This window comes from Ruditapes philippinarum, unplaced genomic scaffold, assembly GCF_026571515.1.
Source record: "Ruditapes philippinarum isolate M1 unplaced genomic scaffold, ASM2657151v2 ctg5765_1_1_1_1, whole genome shotgun sequence".
Taxonomy (NCBI): Eukaryota; Metazoa; Mollusca; class Bivalvia; order Venerida; family Veneridae; genus Ruditapes; species Ruditapes philippinarum.
The window spans coordinates 19387-45616 of NW_026864232.1; the positions used below are offsets into that span (position 1 = coordinate 19387).

At 33.0% G+C, this 26230-nt stretch overlaps 1 protein-coding gene across 1 annotated transcript; it reads right to left on the bottom strand.

Moving 5' to 3' along the window:
• Window positions 1-271: 271 nt before the first annotated feature.
• On the bottom strand, window positions 272-24815 carry LOC132724934 (uncharacterized). The gene is made up of 3 exons (XM_060709920.1): window positions 24481-24815; window positions 942-1123; window positions 272-774 (listed from the first exon to the last, which is right to left on the bottom strand). Exons 1-3 carry the CDS (start codon window positions 24555-24557, stop codon window positions 530-532), a joined length of 504 nt encoding a protein of 167 aa, XP_060565903.1. The 5' UTR covers window positions 24558-24815; the 3' UTR covers window positions 272-529.
• Window positions 24816-26230: the final 1415 nt, after the last annotated feature.

Below are 26230 nucleotides of genomic sequence, written 5' to 3' on the forward strand. Positions count from 1 at the left end.
CATGTCTGTTTTGCATTTTTTTGTTGTTGTTTTTTTTGTTGATGTTGTATTTTCCTAATCTACATGCAATATATAACTTAATTTAATCATAAGTCAAAACTATTTTAAATGAATTATGGTTTGCATACTGATATATATTATGTTTACTTTTAGTCAAGGCATAAAACAATTTTACATCCATTATTATGGTAATTCTAACATACAAAAACCTAATTTAGATATATGGTGTTAATGATCATTTTGCTATATTTAGTTAAAAAACGAACAAACCAACAAACAAACATATTTATATAAAATTAATATGCAATGCAGTAAAAAATCAAGCTTTTATAATTTTGAGATAGAATTAAAGTAGGAAATATCAATTTTGTACATTTTGAATAATACAGAACCACTTATATAGTGCAATATCTATTTAGATACAAGTATTTTGGTTGTTCCGGAAAGGTAAGATCTTTTGTTAGGATCTTTTGAACGCCGCCTTTCCTTGTTGATCTTGTCTATTATATTTTCTTTTACTAACTGTTGTTTAAATAGGTAGTTGCTCTACAGAAGGCGGTTTTAAGCCGTACCTGTAGCATGATGAAAAGTAAAAGAAAACAAAACTGAAGAAATATGAAAGCCAAAATACAAAAATTGTTAAAGGGTTCTGTAGTATAAGTATACAAATAACGACAAAAAACAAAATAAAAAATAGGACAATTTGAACGATAGACATGATTTCGCTGTGTCCTAGCTCAAACCGGTGGAACGAATACCAGGCAAATACAATTTCTGAAAAAAAAAAGAAAACACAATGTTTAATACAACGTCAAAGCTTAACATTTCTGGTAAAAATAAAAATATAAAATTAAATACATTTTGCATGCAATTTAAAACAAATAAAAAAAATGTTTTGAAAAAGAAACTAAGTAACAAAACTGAACAAAAGAAAAACATACCTGCAATTAAGACCAAAACGCATTTTGCCCAAAAGTGTGCAGCTTTACTAAGAAGATGCACAAATGTATCGCTAAAAGTTTTTGTCCCCATTGCAGTGCTGGACCAAGTCACAATTGAAACTATCATCACAACAATCAGTATCAGAATTGTGAACAGCGATATGAGCTTCAAAGCATGTAAACTGTAAAAGAATCAAAATGCATCTTATCATGAAATAAAGTTAAGAATTTAGGCTTTATTTGTTCTTCTGTTGTTTTCATCTGTTACCATTATTCACCTACCTTCTATGCTTGTATTTGATACATAAAATTTAATCACTGTAATATTACTGTTATTAACAGATTTGCCCATTCAACAACTTCAATGCGTGTTGTATAATAATGTTATTTGTATTATAATCATTTTATTGTCGAGCCCGCTTGCGGTGAGCTCGACTTGCACTTTAACTAATTATTTCATTTTAACTATTCATTTAATTTAATGTGCAATTTCCAATACCGTCCATGAACAGGCTCAATCGAACCGAGCCTGCAACATTATCAATTTTGTCGTTTTGGGCTTTCTTTAGGGATTCTGTATTTCTCTATTTTGTCGTCACATTTGGCGTATTTCCGATGTATGTGCATCTGTACGTACGTCCGTCAGTCTGTACATGATAATTTTGTACAAGTGTTACCAAGTTGCATGCAATACCCAGTTCCCCCGTTCAAAGGTCAAGGTCTATATACATGGATGGATTTAAATATAACTCAGCACAAAAGCTTTCCATGTTGAGTTGAGTTGTCTCCCGCAAAATGAAGGTCTATGGCACAACAGGTCAAAGGTCAAATAAAATATTAAACTATGTTTGTTTCTTGGCGCTGTATCTTGCTTATGTTTTGAAGTGTTATTCCTAGTGGTCAGAGGACTATAAGATCTTTGCGCATGAGCTTGACATAGTTGTCAAAATGGCTTTTCAGTGATTGTGTGTGCGGACGTCCAAACTTGTAAATGCCACAACTTCTTCGTCTATGGAGAAATTTTCAAATAAAGAGTATGAATTGAATTTTTTAGGCAAAAATGTTCATCGTGAGACTTCAACTGATCGCGATACACTCGAACCAGGTCAAGCAAGGTTTGAAAACAATTTGCATACGAATACATACAATTGTTGCACGGTTCCAAGTACGGTCTTATATGGCCAAGTACGATTAAACACGATTTTCCTCGATTTACCCGACTTTCACAGGACTAACATATGGTCCCGCCAACTTTTGTTCGCTTTATGCTCGATTTATCACATATTCGTGTATGTTTTTATATAAATTGACCCATTTTCATGGTTTGGCTTCATAAATTTTCAAACTTTCAAAAAAAGAACACCTTTATAATTATGTGAATATTGGTTATATAAAACAATGCCACATGCCACAGATGACAGGATAAGGGAATTAGAAATCATGATAAGACTGACAGACATTGGTAGGTCCCCCTGCTCATCAGGTTCGGCAGGGTCAGACGGTTGAAGTGGTCAGCGGGCCTGAAAGACCATTCTTGCATTCCTTCTGTGCGTAGGAACCTTCTTCTTTGGATACATTTTTGTATGATGCAGCAAGCACTCACGGTAGATCTAGCAATTTAGGGTGGCAGCAGGAAGTTTTGGTTTTCGTTGTACAATTCATAATGATGTAGAGGCCGTACGAGGCCGTATGAGACCGTGTATACACGTACTAAACCGTGTCTACCATGTATGACTCGTACTTTAACCGTATTGGTCGTATGGCGATCGTATGAAACCGCATGTGCACTCGAGTGAATCGTACCGTGATCGTGTGACATTCGGATGTTAATCGTTTATTGGATAAAGGACTTAGGAACGGTCTCCAACGATTCCATACGATTTATATTCGATCTTGGCACGGTGGGGCTCAGTCGTGAGGTGGACTTCAAATACGGTTGCATATACGGTCTCATACGTCTCACACGGTCTCTTACGGTATTGTACTGTCGTTTATACGATCTAACATGGGCATTACATCCGTACCAGATTTTGTTAATCATACTCGGCTTGCACGGATGCACTCGAATGGCCCTAATGTAACTCGTTTAAACTCACGGTTTGTTCGGTTTTAGGTACGGTTTACACGGGTGGCCGAGTATTCTGTGTGAGATGGGTTTAAAATGATGCAATATCAAGAGTTTGTATAAGGTATAAAGAGGATCTAAAGCTCGTAGTTTCAGGTTTGAATTAAAACAAAATATATGGAACACAATATCAACAAGGAAGGGTGGCGTCCAATGAACTCAACCACCACACGACCCAGCAACACAGGACCACCAACAGGAGTCAAGCAGGACCCAAACAAAAACAGGACACAGGCAAAGCACTGATGGGGTGACTACAACAACAACAATAGTCGGAAACAATAAAAACCGACAATGAAGTTAAAGAAACGATTAATCAATAAACCTATACAATTAAACGAGTGACTTTTAGCCCATTAGAGACATTGTAAAGTAAAATTCTAACAGTTGGTATGGTTACAAAAGGTGAAATAAGTAAAACACAGAAATGATCATGTAGATACATGTAAAAGTAAACCGAATGACAATAACAAAAGTACATAACGTCTTAAAGGAAGAAAGTCACCTACAAGGGCCGACAAAGCAAGACAGAAAACTAACATTTAGACATTTAAGTCCCAAATGGCATTAAGAACGGAGTCTCCCACTTGGTCCGTCAAATGTAATTAAAAAAGGAAAGCGTTGTATCTACAGATCTAACAGTAAAACGGTTGAACGCTAAGCATGCGGTATGTCTTAAAATAGTAGATTCATAACCTTTTTCTTATGAAGCGTTTAATAATTTTTGTAAAAACAACAGAAAAATTACCATGACCAAAGATCTTACAAAGTTTGTGAATAACATCCCAAAAAATCAGGTTGGCTAATCACTTGTCGCAGAAGTGATTTTAAATCACTATTGAATTTTGAATTAAAATTACGATTATAAAATGTTTGTAAAGTATTTCTGTAATTTATAAAAGCGGTAGCCCTGCTCTGGAGCTTGCTAGTAACGAATATATTCCGCTCATTGAAATCCTTAAAGTTGCTACAAGCTTTAGTCAATCTAATTAACTAACCCCGTAACGTCTCCATCAAAATGTGGATAATTAACTATACAGAAATCAAAGTCATCTATTTTATCATAGATGTATGTGTGAATAGAATAGTTGTTGACAGTACAAGAAGATACAAATATGATGTACGTAAATTTTAAGAGTTCGTTTTATTAAGTTTTAGTTCATGAGGATAAATATCAGACACCAGTTGATAAAAATAAGAATTATCTAAATTAGAAAATTAATCAAGGTATCTGAAAACCACAACATAGGCTTAGGAAAACAAAATGCTCTTAGACTATTTCCCTCCCTTGACAATAATCAGTGAAGCATTGCACTCGGATAAATAATGTATTGCGTTGAAAAATGTTGGTTCGGTGTAAAAAAGAATAGCACAAGTCTCTCAGGGTAACGGTACATATAAGCAACCTTTGAACGGAAACACAACCCTACGCCGCATGTATTTCATTTCTCGAGTTGCTAATAAAGAGGACATCACCGGGAAAGTATATAATAACGTGAACAATACAAGTTATATGATTAATCCTTTTTTTGTCCTGATATAAGATATATTGCAAAAAAAACTAATAAACCGTACGTAACATTAGCTCGATTATTCTGCGAAAAGTCAAGCTAACAAAAGATAAATTTATCAATTAAAATTGGATTTAAAAGTAAATTTATATCGAGATTAAATTAAATTGTACGAGGAATATGATGGTATAAATTTTTGGCGCTTTGAGTTGGAGTTGGAGAAGGGAAAATTTGGTATTAAACGATAAACAATAGGGGAGAAATGTGAGATTATTGCACGATTTTCACGAATTCATAAAGCGTAACGGCAGGTAGACACAAATACTTAGTTTATTGTAGCATAGTGTATACACAAAAACAGTGTCAATTTTTTTTCTGAAGATGTCGAAACAGAACACAAACATAACGCAGAGTGTAACGAGATCAAGGTCAAAGGGAGGATCAAAACAGTCGGAGGAGTATGTGGGTACTGAAACAGACGCGTCTGTAGATGCCAGTCTAAATGCAAAGACCAAAAAATACCTAAAAGCGACGAATCAAAGAAAAACGAGGAGGCGTCAACACTCGACAAGCACCTTAAAACTGGGGCTCCGATCGACTTAGCTGGCATGTTGAAAAATTACAGGAAAGGTTAGATATGTTAGCTTCTAAGGAGTACTTCAATGTTCAATGAGAAATTAAAAACATCTATAGAAAATAAAATGAAAAAAAAGTTTGATAATATAAATAGAGATCTAAAAGCTTTGAAAGATCAAGTGACAGATTTGGAGAAAACGATCTTTGAAATCAGAAGTAAAGTTTCGGATTTTTAAGTGAAAACGGATACTTTAGAGTCGAAAATATAAAACTAAAAAATCAATAAATTACTTGAAGAACAATCATGTGCCGTCCTTGATAGAAATAAAGTTTTAAAATCTACTTATAACAATCTAGAGCAGTACAGACGTAACAGTGTCCTGATCTATGGTACTCAGGACAATGTATCAGAAACGGACGAAGAAACATGTAAAAAGGTTCCACAGCTCTTGAACGACAAGCTCAGAATAAAACTTTCAACAAATTATTTTGACAATGTTATTTTGACTACGAGAGTTTAGAAGTGATGGAAACCGAGTGATAATATGTAAATTTGTGCAGAGGCTAGTGAAGAAGCAAGTAATGAAGGTATGCAGAGTTCTTTAAGGATCTTATGTGGTAATACGTGAAACATCAAAAAAACAAATGCTAGACTTCTTGAACACGTATCGGAACATAGCAAAGTAAAGGCAGTAGTGAAGAAATGAAGGTCGGATCATCACTTTAATGAAAAGTAATTATTATTAATAAAAAAACTTCGCTGTGAGAAGACTTGGAGATTTAGACAAAGTGTTCATTGATCATTTATTCGCCTGGTTAACACCTAGGGTTCAGGATCTAGCTTTTTTTGTTGGGTGTTTTTTCCGTTGTTGTTTATTTCAAGCAATCGGTTCTTTGTGTCTTTTAAAAACTTTTCAGGATATACTTCACTTAACGGCATGACAAACGTCCTTTTGAATTTTCGATTAAACCAAGTGTTTCAGCCGGTCGTGAACAAGAAACATTTTTTGTCTTTATTACTGCCCACATGTCACAGAACTGCTACATGATACATCATTAATATGTATTTAGAAAAGTAAGTGCTCATGTTTTTATATCCAGGCGTTTGAGATACTATTCATTATAATGTATGTATTTATTCCGAATATACTGTAGTCTGTAGCCCTATATATTTAAACTAGAAATATGTCGTCACGCCACGGATGCCCCCGCATGCAACCAAAATTTCAGATGCTTTAATATTTAGTTCCAAATTTGTTTTCACTAATTATTTTTTCATTTTAAGTTCAAAGCCTTGAAAACTATTCAATGTTAACAAAAACAATTTTTTACAAAGTTCGAAGCACTGAAACTATTCAGTGTTTACCTTTGTAAATTGCATATTGCATATTTGTAGCCAAAATAATGGCTACATACATTTCCACAAAAGTATGAGTGCTGAAACTGAAAAATCAAAATTTTTCCAACATTCAAGAAAGATAACTTTGTCCAAAATCATTGAACAACGACCAAATTCAAACTTTAACTGCTTATTCCTTAGATGTATATATTTGTCAAATTTAAGTTGAATGTGTACAACAGTTTGGGAGATAATAAACGGACACTTAAAATTTCTGATTTTTATTCAAAGTTCAAGAGGGATAACTCTGTCAGCTATCATCAAACCATAACCAAATTCGAAATTCACCCATTCATTCTTATGACATATCCATATCTTTGATTTGAGTTGAATATGTACAACTGTTGGGGAGATAATTAGTGTGAACTGAAAATTTCCTTTTTTTCAAAGATAAGGGGCATACCTGTGCCAGAAATCATCGAACCATGACAAAATTCAAATTTGTCCTGCGCATCTTTTGCCGTATCCATATGTCAAATTTGAGTTGAATGTGTAATACCATTGAGGAGAAAATGAACGGAAACTGAAAATTTCATATTATTTTCAAAGTGAAAGGGACATAATTCTTCTAAGTTCATCTAACCATGACCAATTTTGAACTTGACTTGCGCATTCATTTGACATATCCATATATTAAATTTGAATTGAATAAATTATGTCACACTGTTGGGGAGATAATGAACAGAAACTGAAAATTTCATATTATTTTCGAAGCAAAAGGGGCATAACTCTGCCAAAAATAACCAAACCATAACCAAATTCGAACTTGACCTGTATTTTCTCATGACATATCCATATGTAAAATTTAAATTGAATGCATAATACTGTTTGGGAGATAATGAACGAAAACTGAAAATTTCATATTATTTTCAAAGTTAAAGGGGCATTACTCTGCTAAATATCATTGAACCATGACCAAATTCAAACATGACCTGCGCATTTATTTGACATATCCATATGTCAAGTTTGAGTTGAATGTGTAAAACTGTTGGGGAGATAATGAACGGAAACTGAAAATTTTATATCATTTTCAAAGTAAAAGGAGTTAATTCTCCCTAAAAACATCAAACCCATGCCCCAAATCGAATTTGACTGTTTTTTTCTCATGAACATACCATATCCCCAAATTTTGATTTAAATGGGAAACCCCTTTACGTAGAAAAGAACGGAAATGATGATGAGGGAAATGAAAAATGACGGAATGCCCCAAAGGGGGGAAATGACAAAAAAGGCAAAACGGGGTAAACTATATGCCCCAGCCATTATATGGCGGGGGCATATTAAGTATGTTTATCTAGCAGTGTTTACAGTAAAAGTGAAAAAAAATACAGAAGAAAATAGTTATTTTTTGCACCGATTCATTTTCAACTAATGACAATCACTACTTATTTGATTTAAGGATCAATCCGTAAAATATGTAATTTAAAGCCTCACAGTCTAGGCTCCAATTCGGCAAAAATACACATATATAAATATATGGATATTTTCTTTAATTTCTTTACTTTCTTTTAACCTATTCTTCTGTCAATTTTTGTCTTATTCGCCTTCATGAGCCAGGCTTATTCAAACTCTTTGTAATTTCCTCAGGAACATGCTGTGAAGGGTTCTTGTGGGTGGTTTGGTGGAATTTCTCTGCAAAATTGATCGTGCATATGATAATTATAATAAAAACATTTGGTGAGTAGTTTAAAAACTAAGAACGTTTTCAAGTGGTTAATGAATGGCTTTTCTATGTTTTTTTTATTTAAGTAATAATAAAACCTTTTAGGTTAAATTATGACAAATAATGTCTCAATTGCAATCATAACTGTACAGGGACGGGTCTTGGTGACAGGGAAAAAAGGAGAGATGTAATTAACTTTTTGAAAAGTAAAAAAAAACTCTATTTGCATGTTGCAAAACACACACTTTACAAATAACAGGAGCAATATATACGTTCCATTTGGGGATATGAAACACATTTTTTTCAAATTTTAACAGTCCAGAGGAGTTGCAAATTTTATCAATAACAATTTTGAGTGTAAGATAAATGATACATAAAAAGATAAAGATGGTAACCTACTCCTTTTAAATTGCAATATATCTTGAAAAAAAAATACTCTAAAGACTTGTGAATATTTATGGTCCAAACAGGGATAGACCATGTTTTTTTTTTTGGTACATTATCGAATAAAATGTCCAAGTATGATAACTTTTATTTATCTTAGCTGGATTTTAATTTAATTCTTAATCAACAATTTGATAGTTACAATTACTTAAATTTAAACAATCCAAATGCAAAAGACAAAGTACATACCTTAATGTCTGATTTTAATTTGATGAACACCTGAAGAGAAAGTAATTTTGGAAAAAAAATATACATGGTTTAGGTGAAATCCCATAAAGGGCCCGTTTAGATTTTTTATTAATGTCTGATTATATATATACTGACATAGTCAATTTAAAGATCTCACATGGCTACAGTATTGACTATCCTCTAATATTGATGTCATTAAAATTTGGAAAATTTCAAAAGAGGATGTCATATTCGAAATTCAATAATTCACTCCTGAAAGATGAAGTATATATAGAACAGGTGAAAAATGATATTTAAGTGACAAAAATACAATACACAACAATTATTTTAGAGAATTATAGGAATACTTATGATGTCGATATTGAAGATTTAAGATTTAGTATCAATAACCAACTTTTTTGAGACGTTTATGCTAAATATTAATTTAGTGGGATAGCAAAAAGCTATGCATCGCATAAGACAAACATTACTTGATATTAAAGAGGATGTACTTCTAAAAGAAATAGAAAATATTGAAAATATAAACTATGAACTTTTAGATGGAATGAAATGAACTTCTGACTCTAAGAAGCAAAAGAAAGGGTGGGACATTTTATTAGATCAAACGCAAAGTGGATCATTGAAGGTTAAACCTTCAAACTATTTTTGTAACTTAAAAAATCAAAATAACATATCAAAAATGATGAACTCACTTATATATAGAAATGGTCTTTTATTGCAAACACAGAAGGATATTATAACTGAAACAAAACAACATCATGAAAACCATTATAAAAGAAACGAAACAATTGATGTATCACTTAAAAATATTTTTGAATGTATCTATACTCCTACCTTAGTAAAAATATATAAAGATGTCTAAAGTAGGAAAAAAAGATAAACAAGGTGAACAAGGAAAGGTGGCGTTCATTGAAAACTGACTTATTAAAGAAAATGTCTAATAATACCAGTCCGGGTAATGATGGATTTATTGTTGAATTCTTAAAATTGGAAAGACATCTGTTGTTTTTATTCTTGTTAATTCTATCAGGTCAGTTCATGAACTCTCACCATCCCCAGCTAATCTTCACCGGTGGGGACTTACAACGGATCCAGCATGTGACCTGGGCGATCGTCCTGGCACTCTGGAGCATGTCTTTTCTTCCTGTTCCACTGCACTGACACAGGGAAGGTACCGATGGCGTCATGGCAACGTCCTCAGGGAGGTGGCTGACTGGCTTGAAGGTGAAAGGAAAAAGGAACGAACGAGTAACCCCAAGCTTTGTCACATTAACTTTGTGAAACCGGGTAAAACTGCCAAGACACAGTCGCCACACCAACCATCAATTCTAGATGGCACAACAGGTTGGAAAATGGAGGTGGATCTTAGCAAGAAGCTTGTTTTCCCAAGTATTGTCCAGACCAACTTAAGACCAGATATTGTACTGTGGTCTGGAAGAGGAAAGAAATTCATCATGATTGAGTTAACAGTACCTTGATAGACAAGATGTGAAGAGGCCTACGAGAGGAAGAAAACAAAGTATACAGAGCTACTTAACCAATGTAGACAGAGGCTGAAATACATGGCTTTTTCCTATTGAAGTAGGTGTGCGAGGGTTCTGTTCGCAATATGTGTGCCGACTGATGACAGCGATAGGAACTACTGGAAGGGATAGACGTAGGACAATCCAGAGACTGAGCCAAGCTGCCGAGCGTGCGTCTAGCTGGCTGTGGTTGAGACGAAAGGAGAAGATCTGGAAGCAATCGACCTCCAAACCGTAAGACGGTGGGCCCACTCGTCAGCAGATATACATGGATAAGGGCTGAAATATCAATGACGGCGAGCACCATGCTGATGATGGAGGTCGATCAGCAATATAGAAGCACCACAGACAGGAGATCTACAGAAGATTTACATTAGGTGCGTTCCGGATTGTATCTTACTCATATAAATTATGCTTATAATACAGAATAATTGTCAGTTTCACACAAACAAGGGGGTAATAACTTGTACCCCAAAAGGCAATTAAGACAAATTATACTTAACGAATTGGAGGCCAATTTCACTATTGAATGTGGCTTATAAATTGCTGTTGTTTCAAAAGCCTTTCGTATAAAGAATAATTTGACATATATTATAAATGATATTACCAAACGGGATTTATACCTGTACGACTAATGGAATCTAATACTAGGATCGATGTTGTATGATTTGTTATTTTAAACTGAGAAAAATACATTCCAGGATTGTTACTTCTCATTGAATTTGCGACTGCTTTCGATTCTGTGTAATATGATTTAATGTTTAAAGTTTTAGGCCCTTCATTTAAACATGGGTTAAGCTGTTCTGTAGAAATGTGGGGTCTTGTGTTATAGTAAATGGACATATGTCAGACTGGTTCACACTTCAGAGAGACTGTCGACAATGTGATGACCTGTTCATTATATGTGCTGAGATTCTTTACATTTTGATCAGAGGTAACCATGATAGTAAAAGGTATCAAAATTCATTGGAAAAATTATAGTGGTAAAATCTTTGGCACTTGCTAAACTAAATCATTTTATTATGAGTATACCTAGTCCGCCTTTAGAAAAAAATAATTTAATACAAAATATTTTCTTCAAATTTCTCTGGAAAGAATGTACGAATAAAGTTAAGAGGAATATAATCACTGAAGAATATAAGTTTGCAGGTTTAAAAATGATTGACCTTATATGTTTTATGAATAATAAAGGTCGCCTGGATTAAGAGACTTATACATTCAAACAATAATTATTTCAAACTGGTGGAAAGTATTTGCCTTATATCAAGGAAGTAGTTAGGTTTGCACTAAATTTGGTGAAAGTCCATTTTGGGAAAGCTGTTTTACATAGCTATCATTCCCTATCTTTGAACTTACAGCCAAAAAATTTTATTTAATATTTTTCCATTGGGATAACCCTGAAATTAAGGTTTGAAATTCCAGCATTCATCTGAACAGATGGGTTGCTGGTGGAATATTGTTTTTAGGAGATCTTGTCAATAAATTATTATACTTTTGATGAATTTAAGCAAATAGAGAAGTAATTTTCTAGAATATAGGAGTGTCATAAAAGCATTATAATAATATTTATTGTAATTAAATGTACAAGACTTAGCAAAAGAACATAAATGTAATATACCTTTCCCACAAACTGTACTGACAATTATCAAAGATATAAAATGATGTCGTTCTATTTACAAGGCAATGCACTTATTAGAACAATATCCATTTTTTACAAAAATGATGAATGAGATAAAATTGATCCTAACTTTTTCAGAACAACTTAGTATATGATATAACATATAAATACGAAAGATCTAAAATTATTACGGTTCCAATTTAAAATTAATCATAGCATTCTTGCGACCAATTATGAATCCTATTCCGCGTGGCGGAAAGGGAAATATAGAAATTGTCCCCCTCTGTCTGTCCGTCCATCTGTCCGTCTGTCCTGTTTGTCAGTCCGTCTGTCCGTCCGTAACACTTTCGTGTCCGCTCCATTACTTTTAAACCGCTGTTTTATTTTGACAATTACCACTGCGGTATACCGTACCCCGGATATTGCTCGATATTATGAGGACTTTCATCCCATTTCGCGACTTTGAACGAGGAAAGAAGGTAAGTTCAGTGGCGATATTTAGTCATTTTGAATTGGTTTGATATAAATTTTATAGAAAAATAAATACTTCGATAATTTCTCTAGTTACTGAAACCCCAAAAATGCTGAGAAATAGCTTTGAAATGTAATTATGAGGTAAAATTCGTCTCTTTGCTCACGTGATAAATGAGCTCGGGTCAGCCAAATTTGATGTTTTTGTGCATATACCTTATTAACAGAAAAACTTGAATCGAGTGAAATGTGATAATGATGATAATGTTTATGTTGTAAAGTTCCATCAACAATAGACCTTCAGATGACAGTGCATTTTGAGAATAAATACACATGTCAGTGTACCGAGTATTGCGTTGGAGTTGCCCGCCGGTGTCACGAGTATTGCTTTTAGTGTAACGAGTATTGGTTATCAATATAGAGTAATGCAAGTAGTAAACATGTAGTATTTACTACATTTAATCTTATATATTTGTTATTGTGTATACTTATTTACACTATATGTGCAGAATATGCAGAGTTCGGAGGTACTTTACTGGAAACATCTGCGAATAATCCTGCTCATGAAAAATCTCAGTCGAACGAACTCAGCAATTTTCTGTGTTTAAAAAGTTCTCGTTGCTATCGAAAGATCAACCTTTCCAGAATTTGTTAGTTATTATTGCATATCTTACTTTAAATAGTAACAAGCAATTATCATAGTATTGCAAGCAATCCATAAGTCCCCTACCGGTAAGAGCCCAAGCAACGTTCTGAAGGGCCATTGGCCATTCACTTATGTTCCTATTTTAAGTTAATTTGTTAAAAAAGTTATTTAAAAGTTATCACAGGAAACAGTTTTTATGTACAGACAGACAGACTGAAGGACACTCTAAAGTTATTTTTTAAACATCCCTGTTATCAAAATATAACATTTTTAAAATCCTATCATGATTGAAGAAGTTGGAGTAAAAATTACCAATTTCTCAACAAAAAAAAAGTCTAAGTTCAAAAGGGGCATAATTCTGGAAATAGTTTTGCTAGAGTATTGAACACTCACAAATTTTGAGTGATAAGAAGAAACATTTATATGAAGTTTGAAGTAGATACATTCAAAAAAAGAAGTTATTAAAAAAAACAATGTTTTTTTTTCATGAAAATTTTAAGTTCAAGGGAGGCAATTCTGATAAATTTTGTGCTAGAGTTGTAAACCTTGTCACATATGATGTGGTTGATGATAAGCAACTTATATTTAAAGTTTGAAGAAAATACCTTAAGAAATAAAGAACTTATAGTGAAAAAACTTAAAAACTAGAATCAGAAATCTTGAAATTCAGTCTATTTGTTGCCATAGCAACCAGAATTTTCAACATAGGAAGATAAGAAAAGGATGTGCATAATTTCCATACTGCCATCTACCCATATGTCAAGTTTCATAAACATATTTTCAGTACTTTTTGTGTTATCACTGGATCCAGGTTATGTGTAAAATTTGCCATATTTTCAGTCTTTTTGTTGCCATAGCAACCAGAATTTTCAACATAGGAAGAAAGGAAAAAGATGTGCATAATCTCCATACTGCCATCTATCCATAAATCAAGTTTCATAAAAATATTTTCAGTACTTTTTGGGTTATCACGGGATCCAGGTTATGTGTAAAATTTGCCATATTTTCAGTCTATTTGTTGCCATAGCAACCAGAATTTTCAACATAGGAAGAAAAAAAAAAGACGTGCATAATCTCCATACTGCCATCTATCCATATATCAAGTTTCATTAAAATATTTTCAGTACTTTTTGCGTTATCGCGGGATCCAGTTTTGTGGACGGACGGACTGACGGACGGACAGACGGACAGACAGACAGACGGACAGACGGACGGAGGGTAAACCTAAAGTCCCCTCCGGTAAACCGGTAGGGGACTAAAAAAATGCATCCGAAGTGAATTAATGCTGCCTCAAGATTGTAGACAGTATTGAGCAAATATCAACCGACTTCCTACTATGCCCAAAATACATATTAAGGTAACTTTCGGTCATTTTGCACCTGCACTCTAGCAATGGCGGACTGTCTGCACGTGAATTTGTTACGTCATTAGCAATGAGTTACCATATGACTGCCGATCGGGCACAGCTAAAAAACCGAATAATGCATTTTGACAAGATTATTATAAAGGGCAATAAAAAGTTTATGTTTCTTATAACCTTATACCTCATTAAGGCGTGTTTTGAAGGCTTTACATCCCATATCTTTTGAGGCCTCAAATAGTGTAAAACATGCGCTGTTTAGACCCCGTTTGAGAAATGTTGTTCAAAAGAGCTAGTGATCACTTTTTCGGCGCCACCCATTAAAAAGATTCATCAAGGGGTGCCACAAAGGGGGTGGGTGCCCCCTTCTCTGTTTGGGAATTTGAAGTTGGGCAGTAGCCCCTCTAATCGCCGAGAAGACTTTGGACTTGTGGGGGAGGGGGCTAAAATGGCATCAGGTCGATTTAAAGCTACCGTGTAATCAACGCCGAATACCTTAGACTTTATCTCAATCAATTGAGAAGTTGCTGCACCTTGAAAACAACGCAAAATAGAGATTTTTGGCAATTTTGAGAGGTCCCCCGTTGCCACGTGGTAACTGGAAATTTAAAATTGAGCATGCTATTCCACAGGCTATGGTCCAGCCAACATTTGTCCAAGTTTGATTAGTATTGAAGCATTTTTGTTATAGTTTCATAACAGTTTGAACTTGTAACAATAGGCTTAATAAAATGAAAACAGACATTTTTCGCAATATGCTCATGCAGAAAAAGGTTAAGGTATCCGGCATGCTTGGACGGCATAAGCCCTCGGGCCAATATTTTACTAAGTGTGTCGATATGTTTCTTAAGGCAAACTTGCCCTGTAAAACCCTATTATTAATGGCATCTAAATATGCTTTTTTATTCTTCTTCTTTTCAGAGATGGGTCTTCTTGATCATAGTTTCTTGAGACATGTATTTAAAGATTATTATCGTCAATTTTGATGGTTCTACCCTGCTCCCGACCCTGCACACACTTTATTTCATCCATAGTGTGATTTTCAATCAAATGGGAAACTAAATCTCTGTATTTGCCGTAGGAAAAGAACAGTAATAACACTGAAAATGCATTGTTAAATCTGAAATTTTTGAATAAATATCATATAAACAGTACATCATCAGCAAAATGATAAACAGACGTGAAAATTAGACAAAAATATTGATTTTCCATACTAATGTGCTCATTCTGTTTTGCAATACACTGTACACTAAAGTTGGGATATTTTGCAATACTCTGTACACTTAAAATCAATACTCGGTACACTTTCTTGTTTCTTTTTTGGCCTGTATCTTTTTGTACTTTCACACTTTTTGCCTGAAATTTGGACAAAGCATACTTGGTTTGTGAATAAAAAAATTGCTCGATTCAATTTTTTTTATATTGGTAATATAATAATTTCTAATGATTCTACAGTATCGCGGTCACTATTTTCTAGTGAGCAGCGGTTCGTTTAGGGGTAGTTTAATCAAGTTTACAAATACCTGTAATACTTTTACGTCTTTTAGAGCTACAAAAATAACTCTAGATATTTAAAACCCGTTGAGATAAATGAAATAGCCATTAGTTTAGAAAATATCTTCGCTGAACTTACCTTCGTTCCCCGTTCAAAGTCGCGAAATGGGATGAAAGTCCTCATAATATCGAGCAATATCCGGGGTACGGTATACCGCAGTGATTACTTGGCACAAGTAACCACCACGATGAGACAATGTGCAGAGCGAAATAATTGGGTTGCTACCCCAAAGGTCAAGGTCATACTTAAAGGTCAAATGTTAAAATGTCTTCATTTCCTAATAAAAGTCTACAATTTTTGCCGCTCGTTACTTTTTAAACTCCTGATTTTTTCTTGAAATAACTTGGCACAATTGAACATTATAAGAAAATGTGCAGGGCGCAATAATTGGATTTCCACCCCCAAGGTCAAGGCCACACGTAAAGGTCAAATGTATAAAAGTCTACATTTTGCGTCCCTTCCATAACTTTTAAACTTTTTTTATACCCCATACAAAGAAATGGGACTATATTGCTTTGCATTTGTCTGACGGTCGGTCCGTCGGTTCGTCGGTCCGTAGGTCAAATGGTTTCCAAGTGATAACTAAAGAACGCTAAGGCCTATGAACTTCAAACTTGGATTGATGATATTTTATGACCAGTAAATGACTCCTATTAATTTTGGGGACAAGGGGTCAACGGTTGTAGGTAAAAACGGTTTCCGATCAATAACTAAAGAACGCTTGGGCAAAGGAAATTCAAACTTCAGACCCCTGTTGATTTTGGGGTTGAGAGGGTCGAACGTCAAGGTCACATTGACCTTGTAGGTAAAAACGGTTTCCGAACAATAAATAAGGAAGGCTTAGTCCTAGGCACTTAAAACTTGGTTAAATGATTGTTCATGAAAAGCAGATGACCTCTGTTGATTTTGGGGTTAATACGTAAAGAAAATCAAGGTCACATTGACCTTTTAGTTAAAAACAAGTTGTATACAAGTTTCCGAAATATAACTTAAAACACTTAGGCAATGGCACTTCAACGTTTGTTTGATGATTTGTTGACCCCTTTTGATTTTTGGGGCCAATGGGTCAAAGGTCTCACATTGACCTTGTAGGTAAAACTGTTTCCAATCAATAACTTAAGAACACTTAGGCCTAGGAACATGAAACTTGGTATGATGATTGTTTATGAACTGCAAATGACCCTCTTTATTTTGGGGTCAAAAGTCAAGGTCACATTGACCTTGTAGATAAAAGTGGTTTCCGATTAATAACTTGATAGCCCATGGGTTGTTGGCCCTCCAACTTGAGAGGTGCATTGGAGTTGACCAGTAGATGACCCCATATTGATTTTGGGTTCACGGGGTCAAATATCAAGGTTGCATTGACCCGATAGGTTTAAACGGATTCCGATCAATAACTTGACAAGCTTTGGGCTGTTTGGCCTCAAAATTTGTAGGTGCATTGGTCCTGGCCAGTAGATGACCCCTATTGATAATGAGATGACGGTTGTCTAAGGTGAAGGTTGTATTGACCTTGTAGTTAAAGCGGTTTCCGTCAATAACTTGACAAGCTATGGGCCGGTGGCCCTCAAAATTTATTGTGCATTGGTCTTGGCCAGTAGATGACCCATATTCATTATGGGGTCAGGGTTTCCAAAGATCAAGGTTGCATTTACCTTGTATTTCAAAATGGTGTTCTATCACTAACTGGACAACCCATGGACTCTTGACCTTCAAGCTTTACAGATGCATTGCTTTTGGTCAGAAGATGACCTAAATGGATTTTTGGGATTAAGGGATCAGAGGTCAAGATCGGTTACAACGCTTTCTGATCAATGTCCCAACTCATTGGCCCTTTACCTTTAAACTTCACAGCTACATTGGTCTTGTCAGTGGATACCCTCTATTGATTCAAGGGTCAAATGTTATATTGACCTGGTATGTAAAAACTGTTTCTGACCAATAACTCAAGAACTCAAATTGCCTTTGTTGATATTTTTTTATTAAACTAATTATACTTTTGGTATACACATTTCAAGGTATTATGTAATATAACAACCTGGCTGTCATTAATGAGGTCTACATGATTCATAAAATGTATGCATATATTATTTGGTGAGATTTGTAATAACTTTGTCATAAAGTTGCTTCACACAACCTTTGTGGTCACAATTACCTAGTGATTAGTAATTTGGTCACAAGGTCAAAAGTCAGTCATAATAAATTTAAATTATCCTGATCACATGACTAATTGGATGCCGATAGGAGGGCATACATGTTTAACAAATTACTTGTTTGAATAGCTTGGCACAAGTGAATTCCGTTATGAGGCAATATGCAGAGCGCAATAATTGGGTTGCCATTCCCAAGGTCAAGGACGCACTTAAAGGTCAAGTGTTAAAATGTATACAATTTATGTCCGCTTCATAACTTTTAAACCCCTGAAAAGTTTTTTTTAATAACTTGGCACGAGTTATCACCATTATGAGACAATGTGCAGAGCGCAGTAAATGAATTGCTACACCCAAGGTCAAGGTCAAACTTACAGGTCAAATGTTAGAAAGTCTACATTTGGTATTTGTCTATAATATTTAACCCTTTCACTGCCATAGATATGCTGTCCCTATTATTTTCGGTGTATTTGCCATAAGGACGGCTTTTGCCGTTTCTATAATGATAATAATAATTATAATAATAATAATTATAACAATAATAATTATAATAATAATAATAATTATAACAATAATAATTATAATAATTATAACAATAATATTAATAATAATTATAAAAGTAATAATAATAATAATAATAACAAAAATAATATTATAATAATAAATATAAAGATAATTATACCATCGACAATAATTATTATATACTAGCATATTTGGAAACATATATAATTATTATAATACTAATAACAAATAATAATAATTATATTAATTACTAATATAGTAATTTCTTAGAAAACCTTCTGGCAAATAGGTGATCAATAAATAAATAACCCTCTGGCAGCGAAAGGATTAAACCGCTGCAATATTTTTAGGATAACTTGGCAGAAATGATCACCATTATTAAACCATTGGTAGAGCACAATAATCAAGTCAAAACCCTGAAGGTAAGGGTCACACTCAAAGGTCTAATGTAAAAACATGTCCGCTCTATAACTTATGACATTTCAAAGGTTTTGAAATTACTTGGAACAAATGATCACCACCATGACGCAATCTGCAGAGTTCAACATCCAGGTTGCTACCCCCAAGGTCAAGGTTATATGTTCTCCATATCTTTTTTTACTTTATGGAAGATTTTAGATAACATGGCACAAATAATCATCATCATGAGAATAAGTGCTTATGATATGCATGGCATAACATCAAGGTCGTGGCTGGTAAAGGGTCAAGAATTACACATTCATCTTCACTGCGGAAGGGGTTTTAGCTGTCCTTCCTTCATACTGCCTTGTTTACTTAATAAAATTAATATTATAATTGAGGATATTTGTATTTTTGTTGAAATGAAAAAGAAACATCGGTACATTTATTCTTTGATTGTGGTATTATAAAACAGTTTTGGACACAGTTTCAGCTTTATATAAAGGAAAAATGTAATATTCATTTAAATAGTTTGATCATTTCAGATTTTGTTTTTTGGAAAGTGTTATATCTGGAAAGTGTTACAAACCAAATAATTATAAATGCGAAATTTTAATACATGTATATATTAAAGCAGAATAAAACAAAAAGGCCAAGTTTAGCAAACTTCAAAAATCAAATATGTGCCAGTTATAAAACTGGGAAATATATTTCGAAACAATCTTTTAAACTTGATTTTTTTTAAAAAATCGTGGCATAAGTATGATAATCTGATTGAGTTAAGTTGATAATTTTCTTTTTGACATTCTAAATCCGCACTTCCAAATAATACTCTGACTTATACTACTCTTATAAGGAGACTTCCATCGGTCCCAATCTCATCAATTCCAGCAAAACAAGTGTTCTTAGTTTTAAATCAAGTCTTAAGTTTCTCAGGTTAAGCACACATAGATCACACCAAACCCTTTTTTATGTCTTTTTATACCCCTCAAAATGTCATTAACCAATAGTTTATAACATGATATATGGTTTTGCAAAACTCAAACTGGATTGAAAACAATTCGTGTAGTAATATTCTTTATTAGCTTTTTTCATTCCTTGAAATTTCACATGTTCACAAGCTTTTGGTTACTGATTATGTCAGTTTTAAACTTTATTAACAGATAAGACATGAAGTAGAGTATGTACATGCACTGTAAATTGAATGAAGTGAAATTGAACTTTTTGTTGTACAAATTGGGATAAATATGTTCATGATTATGAGGATGGATATACATGGAAAGAAAATTATTTTTTATCTATTAAGTTGGCAACAACAAGTTATTATAAAAGCTTCTTCTCATTATTGTGTAGATAATAATGGGGATTTAAGAGGTCAGATGAGAAACTTATATTGATAAAATACTTACAAGTAATGCTATATTCCTCTAAGTATCAAAACAGTAATTAAGAAATTAAATCAAATTTTTGATAAATATCCTCAAATGAGGCAATATTGTATAATGGCTTTTACAGCTGAAAGAACTATTAATAGTTTTTGATCTTATTATTTTTGTAGGAGCATTTAACTCATTTATTAATTGCAAATTACAAGAACCTCTCTGAACTTATTCTATTTATATTATTAACAATTCTTTGAATATACAGATATATCTTAAAATGTCCATTCTTTTTAAAGGCTTGATACTTTGTAGTATAAACACATAATAATGATCTATACGTACTTAAGTGTTTATGAAGTTATTTATATATTGCTTTACACAAATGTTATAAACTAATACAATTTTTATCTTTGCATATCATATAAACTTATACTGTTACAGTAATTGTAATGCTCCCCGACCCCACTGTAATTATAAGGTACACTGGGAATGCTCCCCGACAATAAAAAAGTGTTCACTTAACACACCATTTAATAGGATATTTTTTCGTGTGTGAGAAATATGAAAAATATTTTCACGAAACATGATTTAATTGCATATCTTTTCACAAGCCGGAACTTCGAGTGAAATATATAGAAATTCATCATGTTAAGTGCAAATATATTCAACATTTCACGAAAAACGAAAAAAAACTAACATTGCTATATAAATTTTACCCACAAGAAAAAGTTGTTTACGAATACACCAATTTGTTACGCAGTTGCATTTATACAGCACGTAGTAATACATTGATTATTTATAGATGCTCTACGCGGTTCGGATTCAATATACAATTTATCACTGCCATAACTGTCCTGAAAAAAAAAACACAACAAAACCAGATAATTTCCGATGAAGAAATGAAAAAAATCAAACCATTTTATTACAAAACAGAAATATTTGAGAAAGTAGTCTCCGCCCACTTTAATTTTTATTTATCATATTTGTTTTTCCCCAATATATGATACATAGTTGACTGATATTGAAATTAAATAATTATTTCGATTCGAAATGTTTAAAATAATCTCCTGTCGGAACATTAACCTTGTAAGACTGTCTGGTTCAAAATATAGCTCAATTTACGGAACTGAAATATTGTTCTAAAAGTATATTATGTTTATTTTGACAATTGTAAAATATTTATTTTGAAATTTTGATCTTTTAAGACTAGGTCACACAACCCTTTAACATCGGGCACCATTTGTTATTAAATATAGTACAACACAAATGATAATTTTTTATTTAAAAACATTTTTTTTATAATTAAAAAACAACGTTTCTTTTTTTTTTTTGAATGTTAAAGATGCGTAGATAACACGTTTGATTGTAACTAGGATCATTATATTCAATGAATTTCAAAGCAAATCTAGTATATTCAGATAATCTATCAAAGTTGAGGTAATGCATTGTGAGGGTGTAAAGACATTGACTTTCAATCTGTTTACGTCATTGTAACATGCTCCAGAATAAATCATGATTTATATCAATAAACTCATTAAGGCTTTAGATAAAGTAAATAAATAAAGTAATGTTTATAGTTGCAAATCACAATATTTTGCTGTACTAATTTGGCACATGTTTTGATTTTATATAAGCGGGATAAGAATTTTTGGAAGGGAAGGGAACCACCATGCACAAAAATAACCTATTTACACTTGCAGATCTCTCACCCAGACAATACATTTCTGATAATTGTGCACAATGATTATGCTATCTTCATATAATTAACAATTCGTCATGGGGTGAACTTCCCGGTAAACAAATATATATTTCTAGGTTAGGAAATCATGTGTCTCACTTTTGCATTATTTGTTTCAAATCCACTTTAATTTAATTGTAACAATTTTAATGTCGAATAAAAATTATATTATAACTTTTATGCGACATTATAATTGTTACAACAAAATTATAGTCGATTTGCATCAAATAGACTGTTACGTTATGTTATGTTACGTTACGTTACGTTACGTTACGTTACGTTATGTTATGTTATGTTATGTTATGTTATAACATAATAATGTAATGTTGTAATGTTATGGCAATCATGTCGTAAATTATTTCAAATTCACATAATGAAAATTGCACAACGCTTAAGATTCGAAGTAATACATGTATATAATCAAATTAAGTTAAACAATAACCCACTCATTGGGTAGCCATACAAAATGCAGTATATATAACAGTAACCGTTGTCGAGAACATCGTGACCATTTATTTATTAAAATGTAATTTAATTAAATAAATGTAAAGGGTTTTTGCAAGAAAGTTAATCGTATAATAAACTCATGTCATGAATTTATTGTTTGTTCATATGTTCGTTTTTCATATGTACTGGTGTTGATATGCTGTAAAGTATCATTTAAGCAACGGTGTTATGTACATTGATATAAAATTATACATATTTACACCGTTCTAATTGTTACCTAAAATCATTGTCGGTAAACTTTGTTGTTTCCTCAACGATGTATGCCACCGTTGTTCATGTATTTTACGTGTTTTTTTGTAAATTTGGCGGGGATATTGATTATATATAAAGATTTGTTACTGTATGTTGAATCGTGTTTTTATTGCAACTTAGAACCTTTCGGACTTACAAAAATGAAATATCTTTTGGAACTTATAAAATTTTATTGGATTTAAAAAAAGGTTCTTTGAAACATTCTTTGATTATTCCCATGAAAATAGGAGAAAAGGATATTAAGTTTGAGTAATCATTACTTGTTGTTCTTTGTTTAATGTGAACTATGTCCAGTGTAGCTTTGGCAAAATTGTTACAGACGTGACTAGCAGACTTTGTAAATTCGACCTGAAGACTGTATATCTTTTTACAGATAATTTGATAATGTTTATAAGGCAAATTCTTTTTTTTTAACAAAAGGTGACTAAAGTCAAACAGAAATTCACAGTTTAAGACATTCATATTAACACAAGTGGTTGTGGGTTGGTATATGATATGGGTATATTGGGTATATTGATTGGTAGTCTTCTGGTACAAACGTCTCTGTTGACGTATCAGTTCCAGTGATAATATTTTATGCTCAAGACAACCAAGGGTTTGTGATGTTCCTTTTTCACTTTGTATAATAATCGGTGGCATCAGTTTGCATTCATTATTTGTACTAAAACTTTGGAAAATCAAGTGTAAGTAAATGATTTGCTTTCCATCTAGTAAAATGTCGGTGTTTTATTTCTCAGTTAAAATATGTTAATGCCTCAGATTTGTTTGCCGGTTATTAGATGCCGTAACAATATCAAGGTAACATAGATTAGTGTGATATGCCTGAGAATGTTCGAATATAAATGTATTTACAATGTTAATATGTGTGTATAGTCTTTTATAAAGAAATGTTCATTTGCGTGAATTTGGTTCATTTACATATAAGAAGTCAACCCCGAAAATATGTTTTTTATAATAAACAAACAAAAGGATACGTTTATATGAAAAGAACAAATGTAAATGATTACAATACAAGTTCTGATATGCAATCCACTTGTTTAATATTTGGGCGAATATACCAAACTTATTGCAAGAAGCTGATGCTCACATTTGTCAATTTAAGTTAAGTTCAATAAAATCAGTACTATATTAAACAATGTATAATTACTTCTTGATTGCACACCACCATTTTCTAACATGTTAAAATTGTAACCTCTTGCCACAGCTGTGTTAGAAATGTGTCTACATATGTAGCTTAAAATAACTTCTTTCAAGTCATTCTAAGATTATGTATTGTTGAAAGAAACAATTATTGTAAGATTTGCATGTAATATAAAGTATAATATATAATTGTATATAACTGTGGAATACAATAAGTTGATCACTGCTACTTATTTCTTTGTCCTCTTCCAAATTCCATATACCGAGATGATGTGGCCAATACACATCCAGATGTTTTGGAAATCTAACTGAAGTAGTTCTTATCAACATTAAAAAGGAGAAGGAGAAAACTGACAAAGTCATACTTACATTACATTTTTTGGAGAACATACTGTGTCTTCGAAGAATAAATCCTTTCCACCTTTTATGCTTTTGTCTTCTCTCATTTTGTTCAATTCACTATTTTTAAAATATTCCTTAAAAACTACAATACGTCCTTAAAATTTCATTTTATTTAAAGTTGTAAATATACTGATATTTAAAACCTACTCGCTACAAATACTAGTTTATTTACAGTTAAATAAAAACTGAATATATAAATCGTCTAAACGTTTTGAGACGTGACAAAGGGCATAATATATCTAAAATAACATGTTTCTTAAACGTTTTGTTAGAGTTTTAGCAATTTAAAGTTGTTTATCCGACTAAACGTACACCAAAGCACGTTAACACACACATATGAAAATTGTTTTTCTGTACTATTCATAAACTTTATGTTTAAACCTTTAATAGCGCATGAGTGATAATGACTCATCGGATGGCTGGGGTTTATAACCGGTGTGCGTAATAATCACACGGGCGTAATATTACCAAGGTTTGTACATGTTTTTTTAACTTGCTTGTGACTTTGTTTTCGAACACAGCGCTTTAATAAATTGGTATAAATCTTCAACATAAAACAATTATTTCGGTGCATGTATTTGAATATCCTGACAGTATTTTTTTTCATTTAAGTGAAGCAAAAGTCCAGCTGCCATTTTGCCAAATGATGATCACAAAACTATTGTGTCTGATTTGTGCCATTTTGTTTGGTTATGGTTGTTACAAGTAGCAAAACCTTGTAAGAGTGACACATTGAGAATATTTTGTCACACACTTTTTATCTTTTGTCAGTATTTTTGAATGTGTCCTTCAACCACGACAACACAAAACATATGATATGACGGGGGGGGGGGAGACATTTATTTCCATGCGACAATAAAAAAATCATTTTGTTGCCCCATATTTAGCGAACAATCACTAAAAATTGGCGTTTTATCATACAGTCACCTGTGCGTCCCACCAATGTCACTCTCTTTTTTTCTCATTATTTTGTTTTATCGCAGTAAAGGGTGTATATGAAAAAAATGACAAGAAAGATTGAAATTAATTAAAGTAAAAGAAAAAAACAAAACAAAAACATATCGAAGCCTGATGGGGACTCAAATCTAGGAACCTCGGAATACCATACCGTGACTCTTCCCACTGAGCTATCCGGCCTCCCCTAAAAAGAAATGTTCTTAAGCGTGAAATACTTCCCTGCTATATTAAAATAATCAGAAAAGCCACACAAACACGAACATTTAGTAATTTAATTTAATTGCAAACGTTTCGGCTATATGCCTGTTTGTCTATTATCTTATTTTTATTTCCCTGCTATATTGAAATTCTTCCTCAAATTTCTCAGGTTACAAAGCAACGTGAATTTTGCTCTGAGCTATAGTCAGTCAAAGCCCCAACTTTGGCGCACAATGTGCAGTCTGACCGGAACTCGAAACCGGGACCCTCGGAATACCCTACCATAGCTCTAACCGACTGAGCTATCCAGCCGATTACACATCTTCTCCACTAAATCGTAACACATAAATATTCTATTACTTCAAGGCCTTGCCTTTTTTGAAAACAAGTTCAAATTTTATCAATCCCTCTGGTGTAAAATCCTGGATCCACATCATTTTGTAAACAGTCATTTTCTATAATTCAATAGTTGGTTTCTATATATAAAGGAACATAATTATGATGTTTTCAATGTCACTCCACCAATATCTGTTATACAAGTTAATCAATTTGTATAATATGC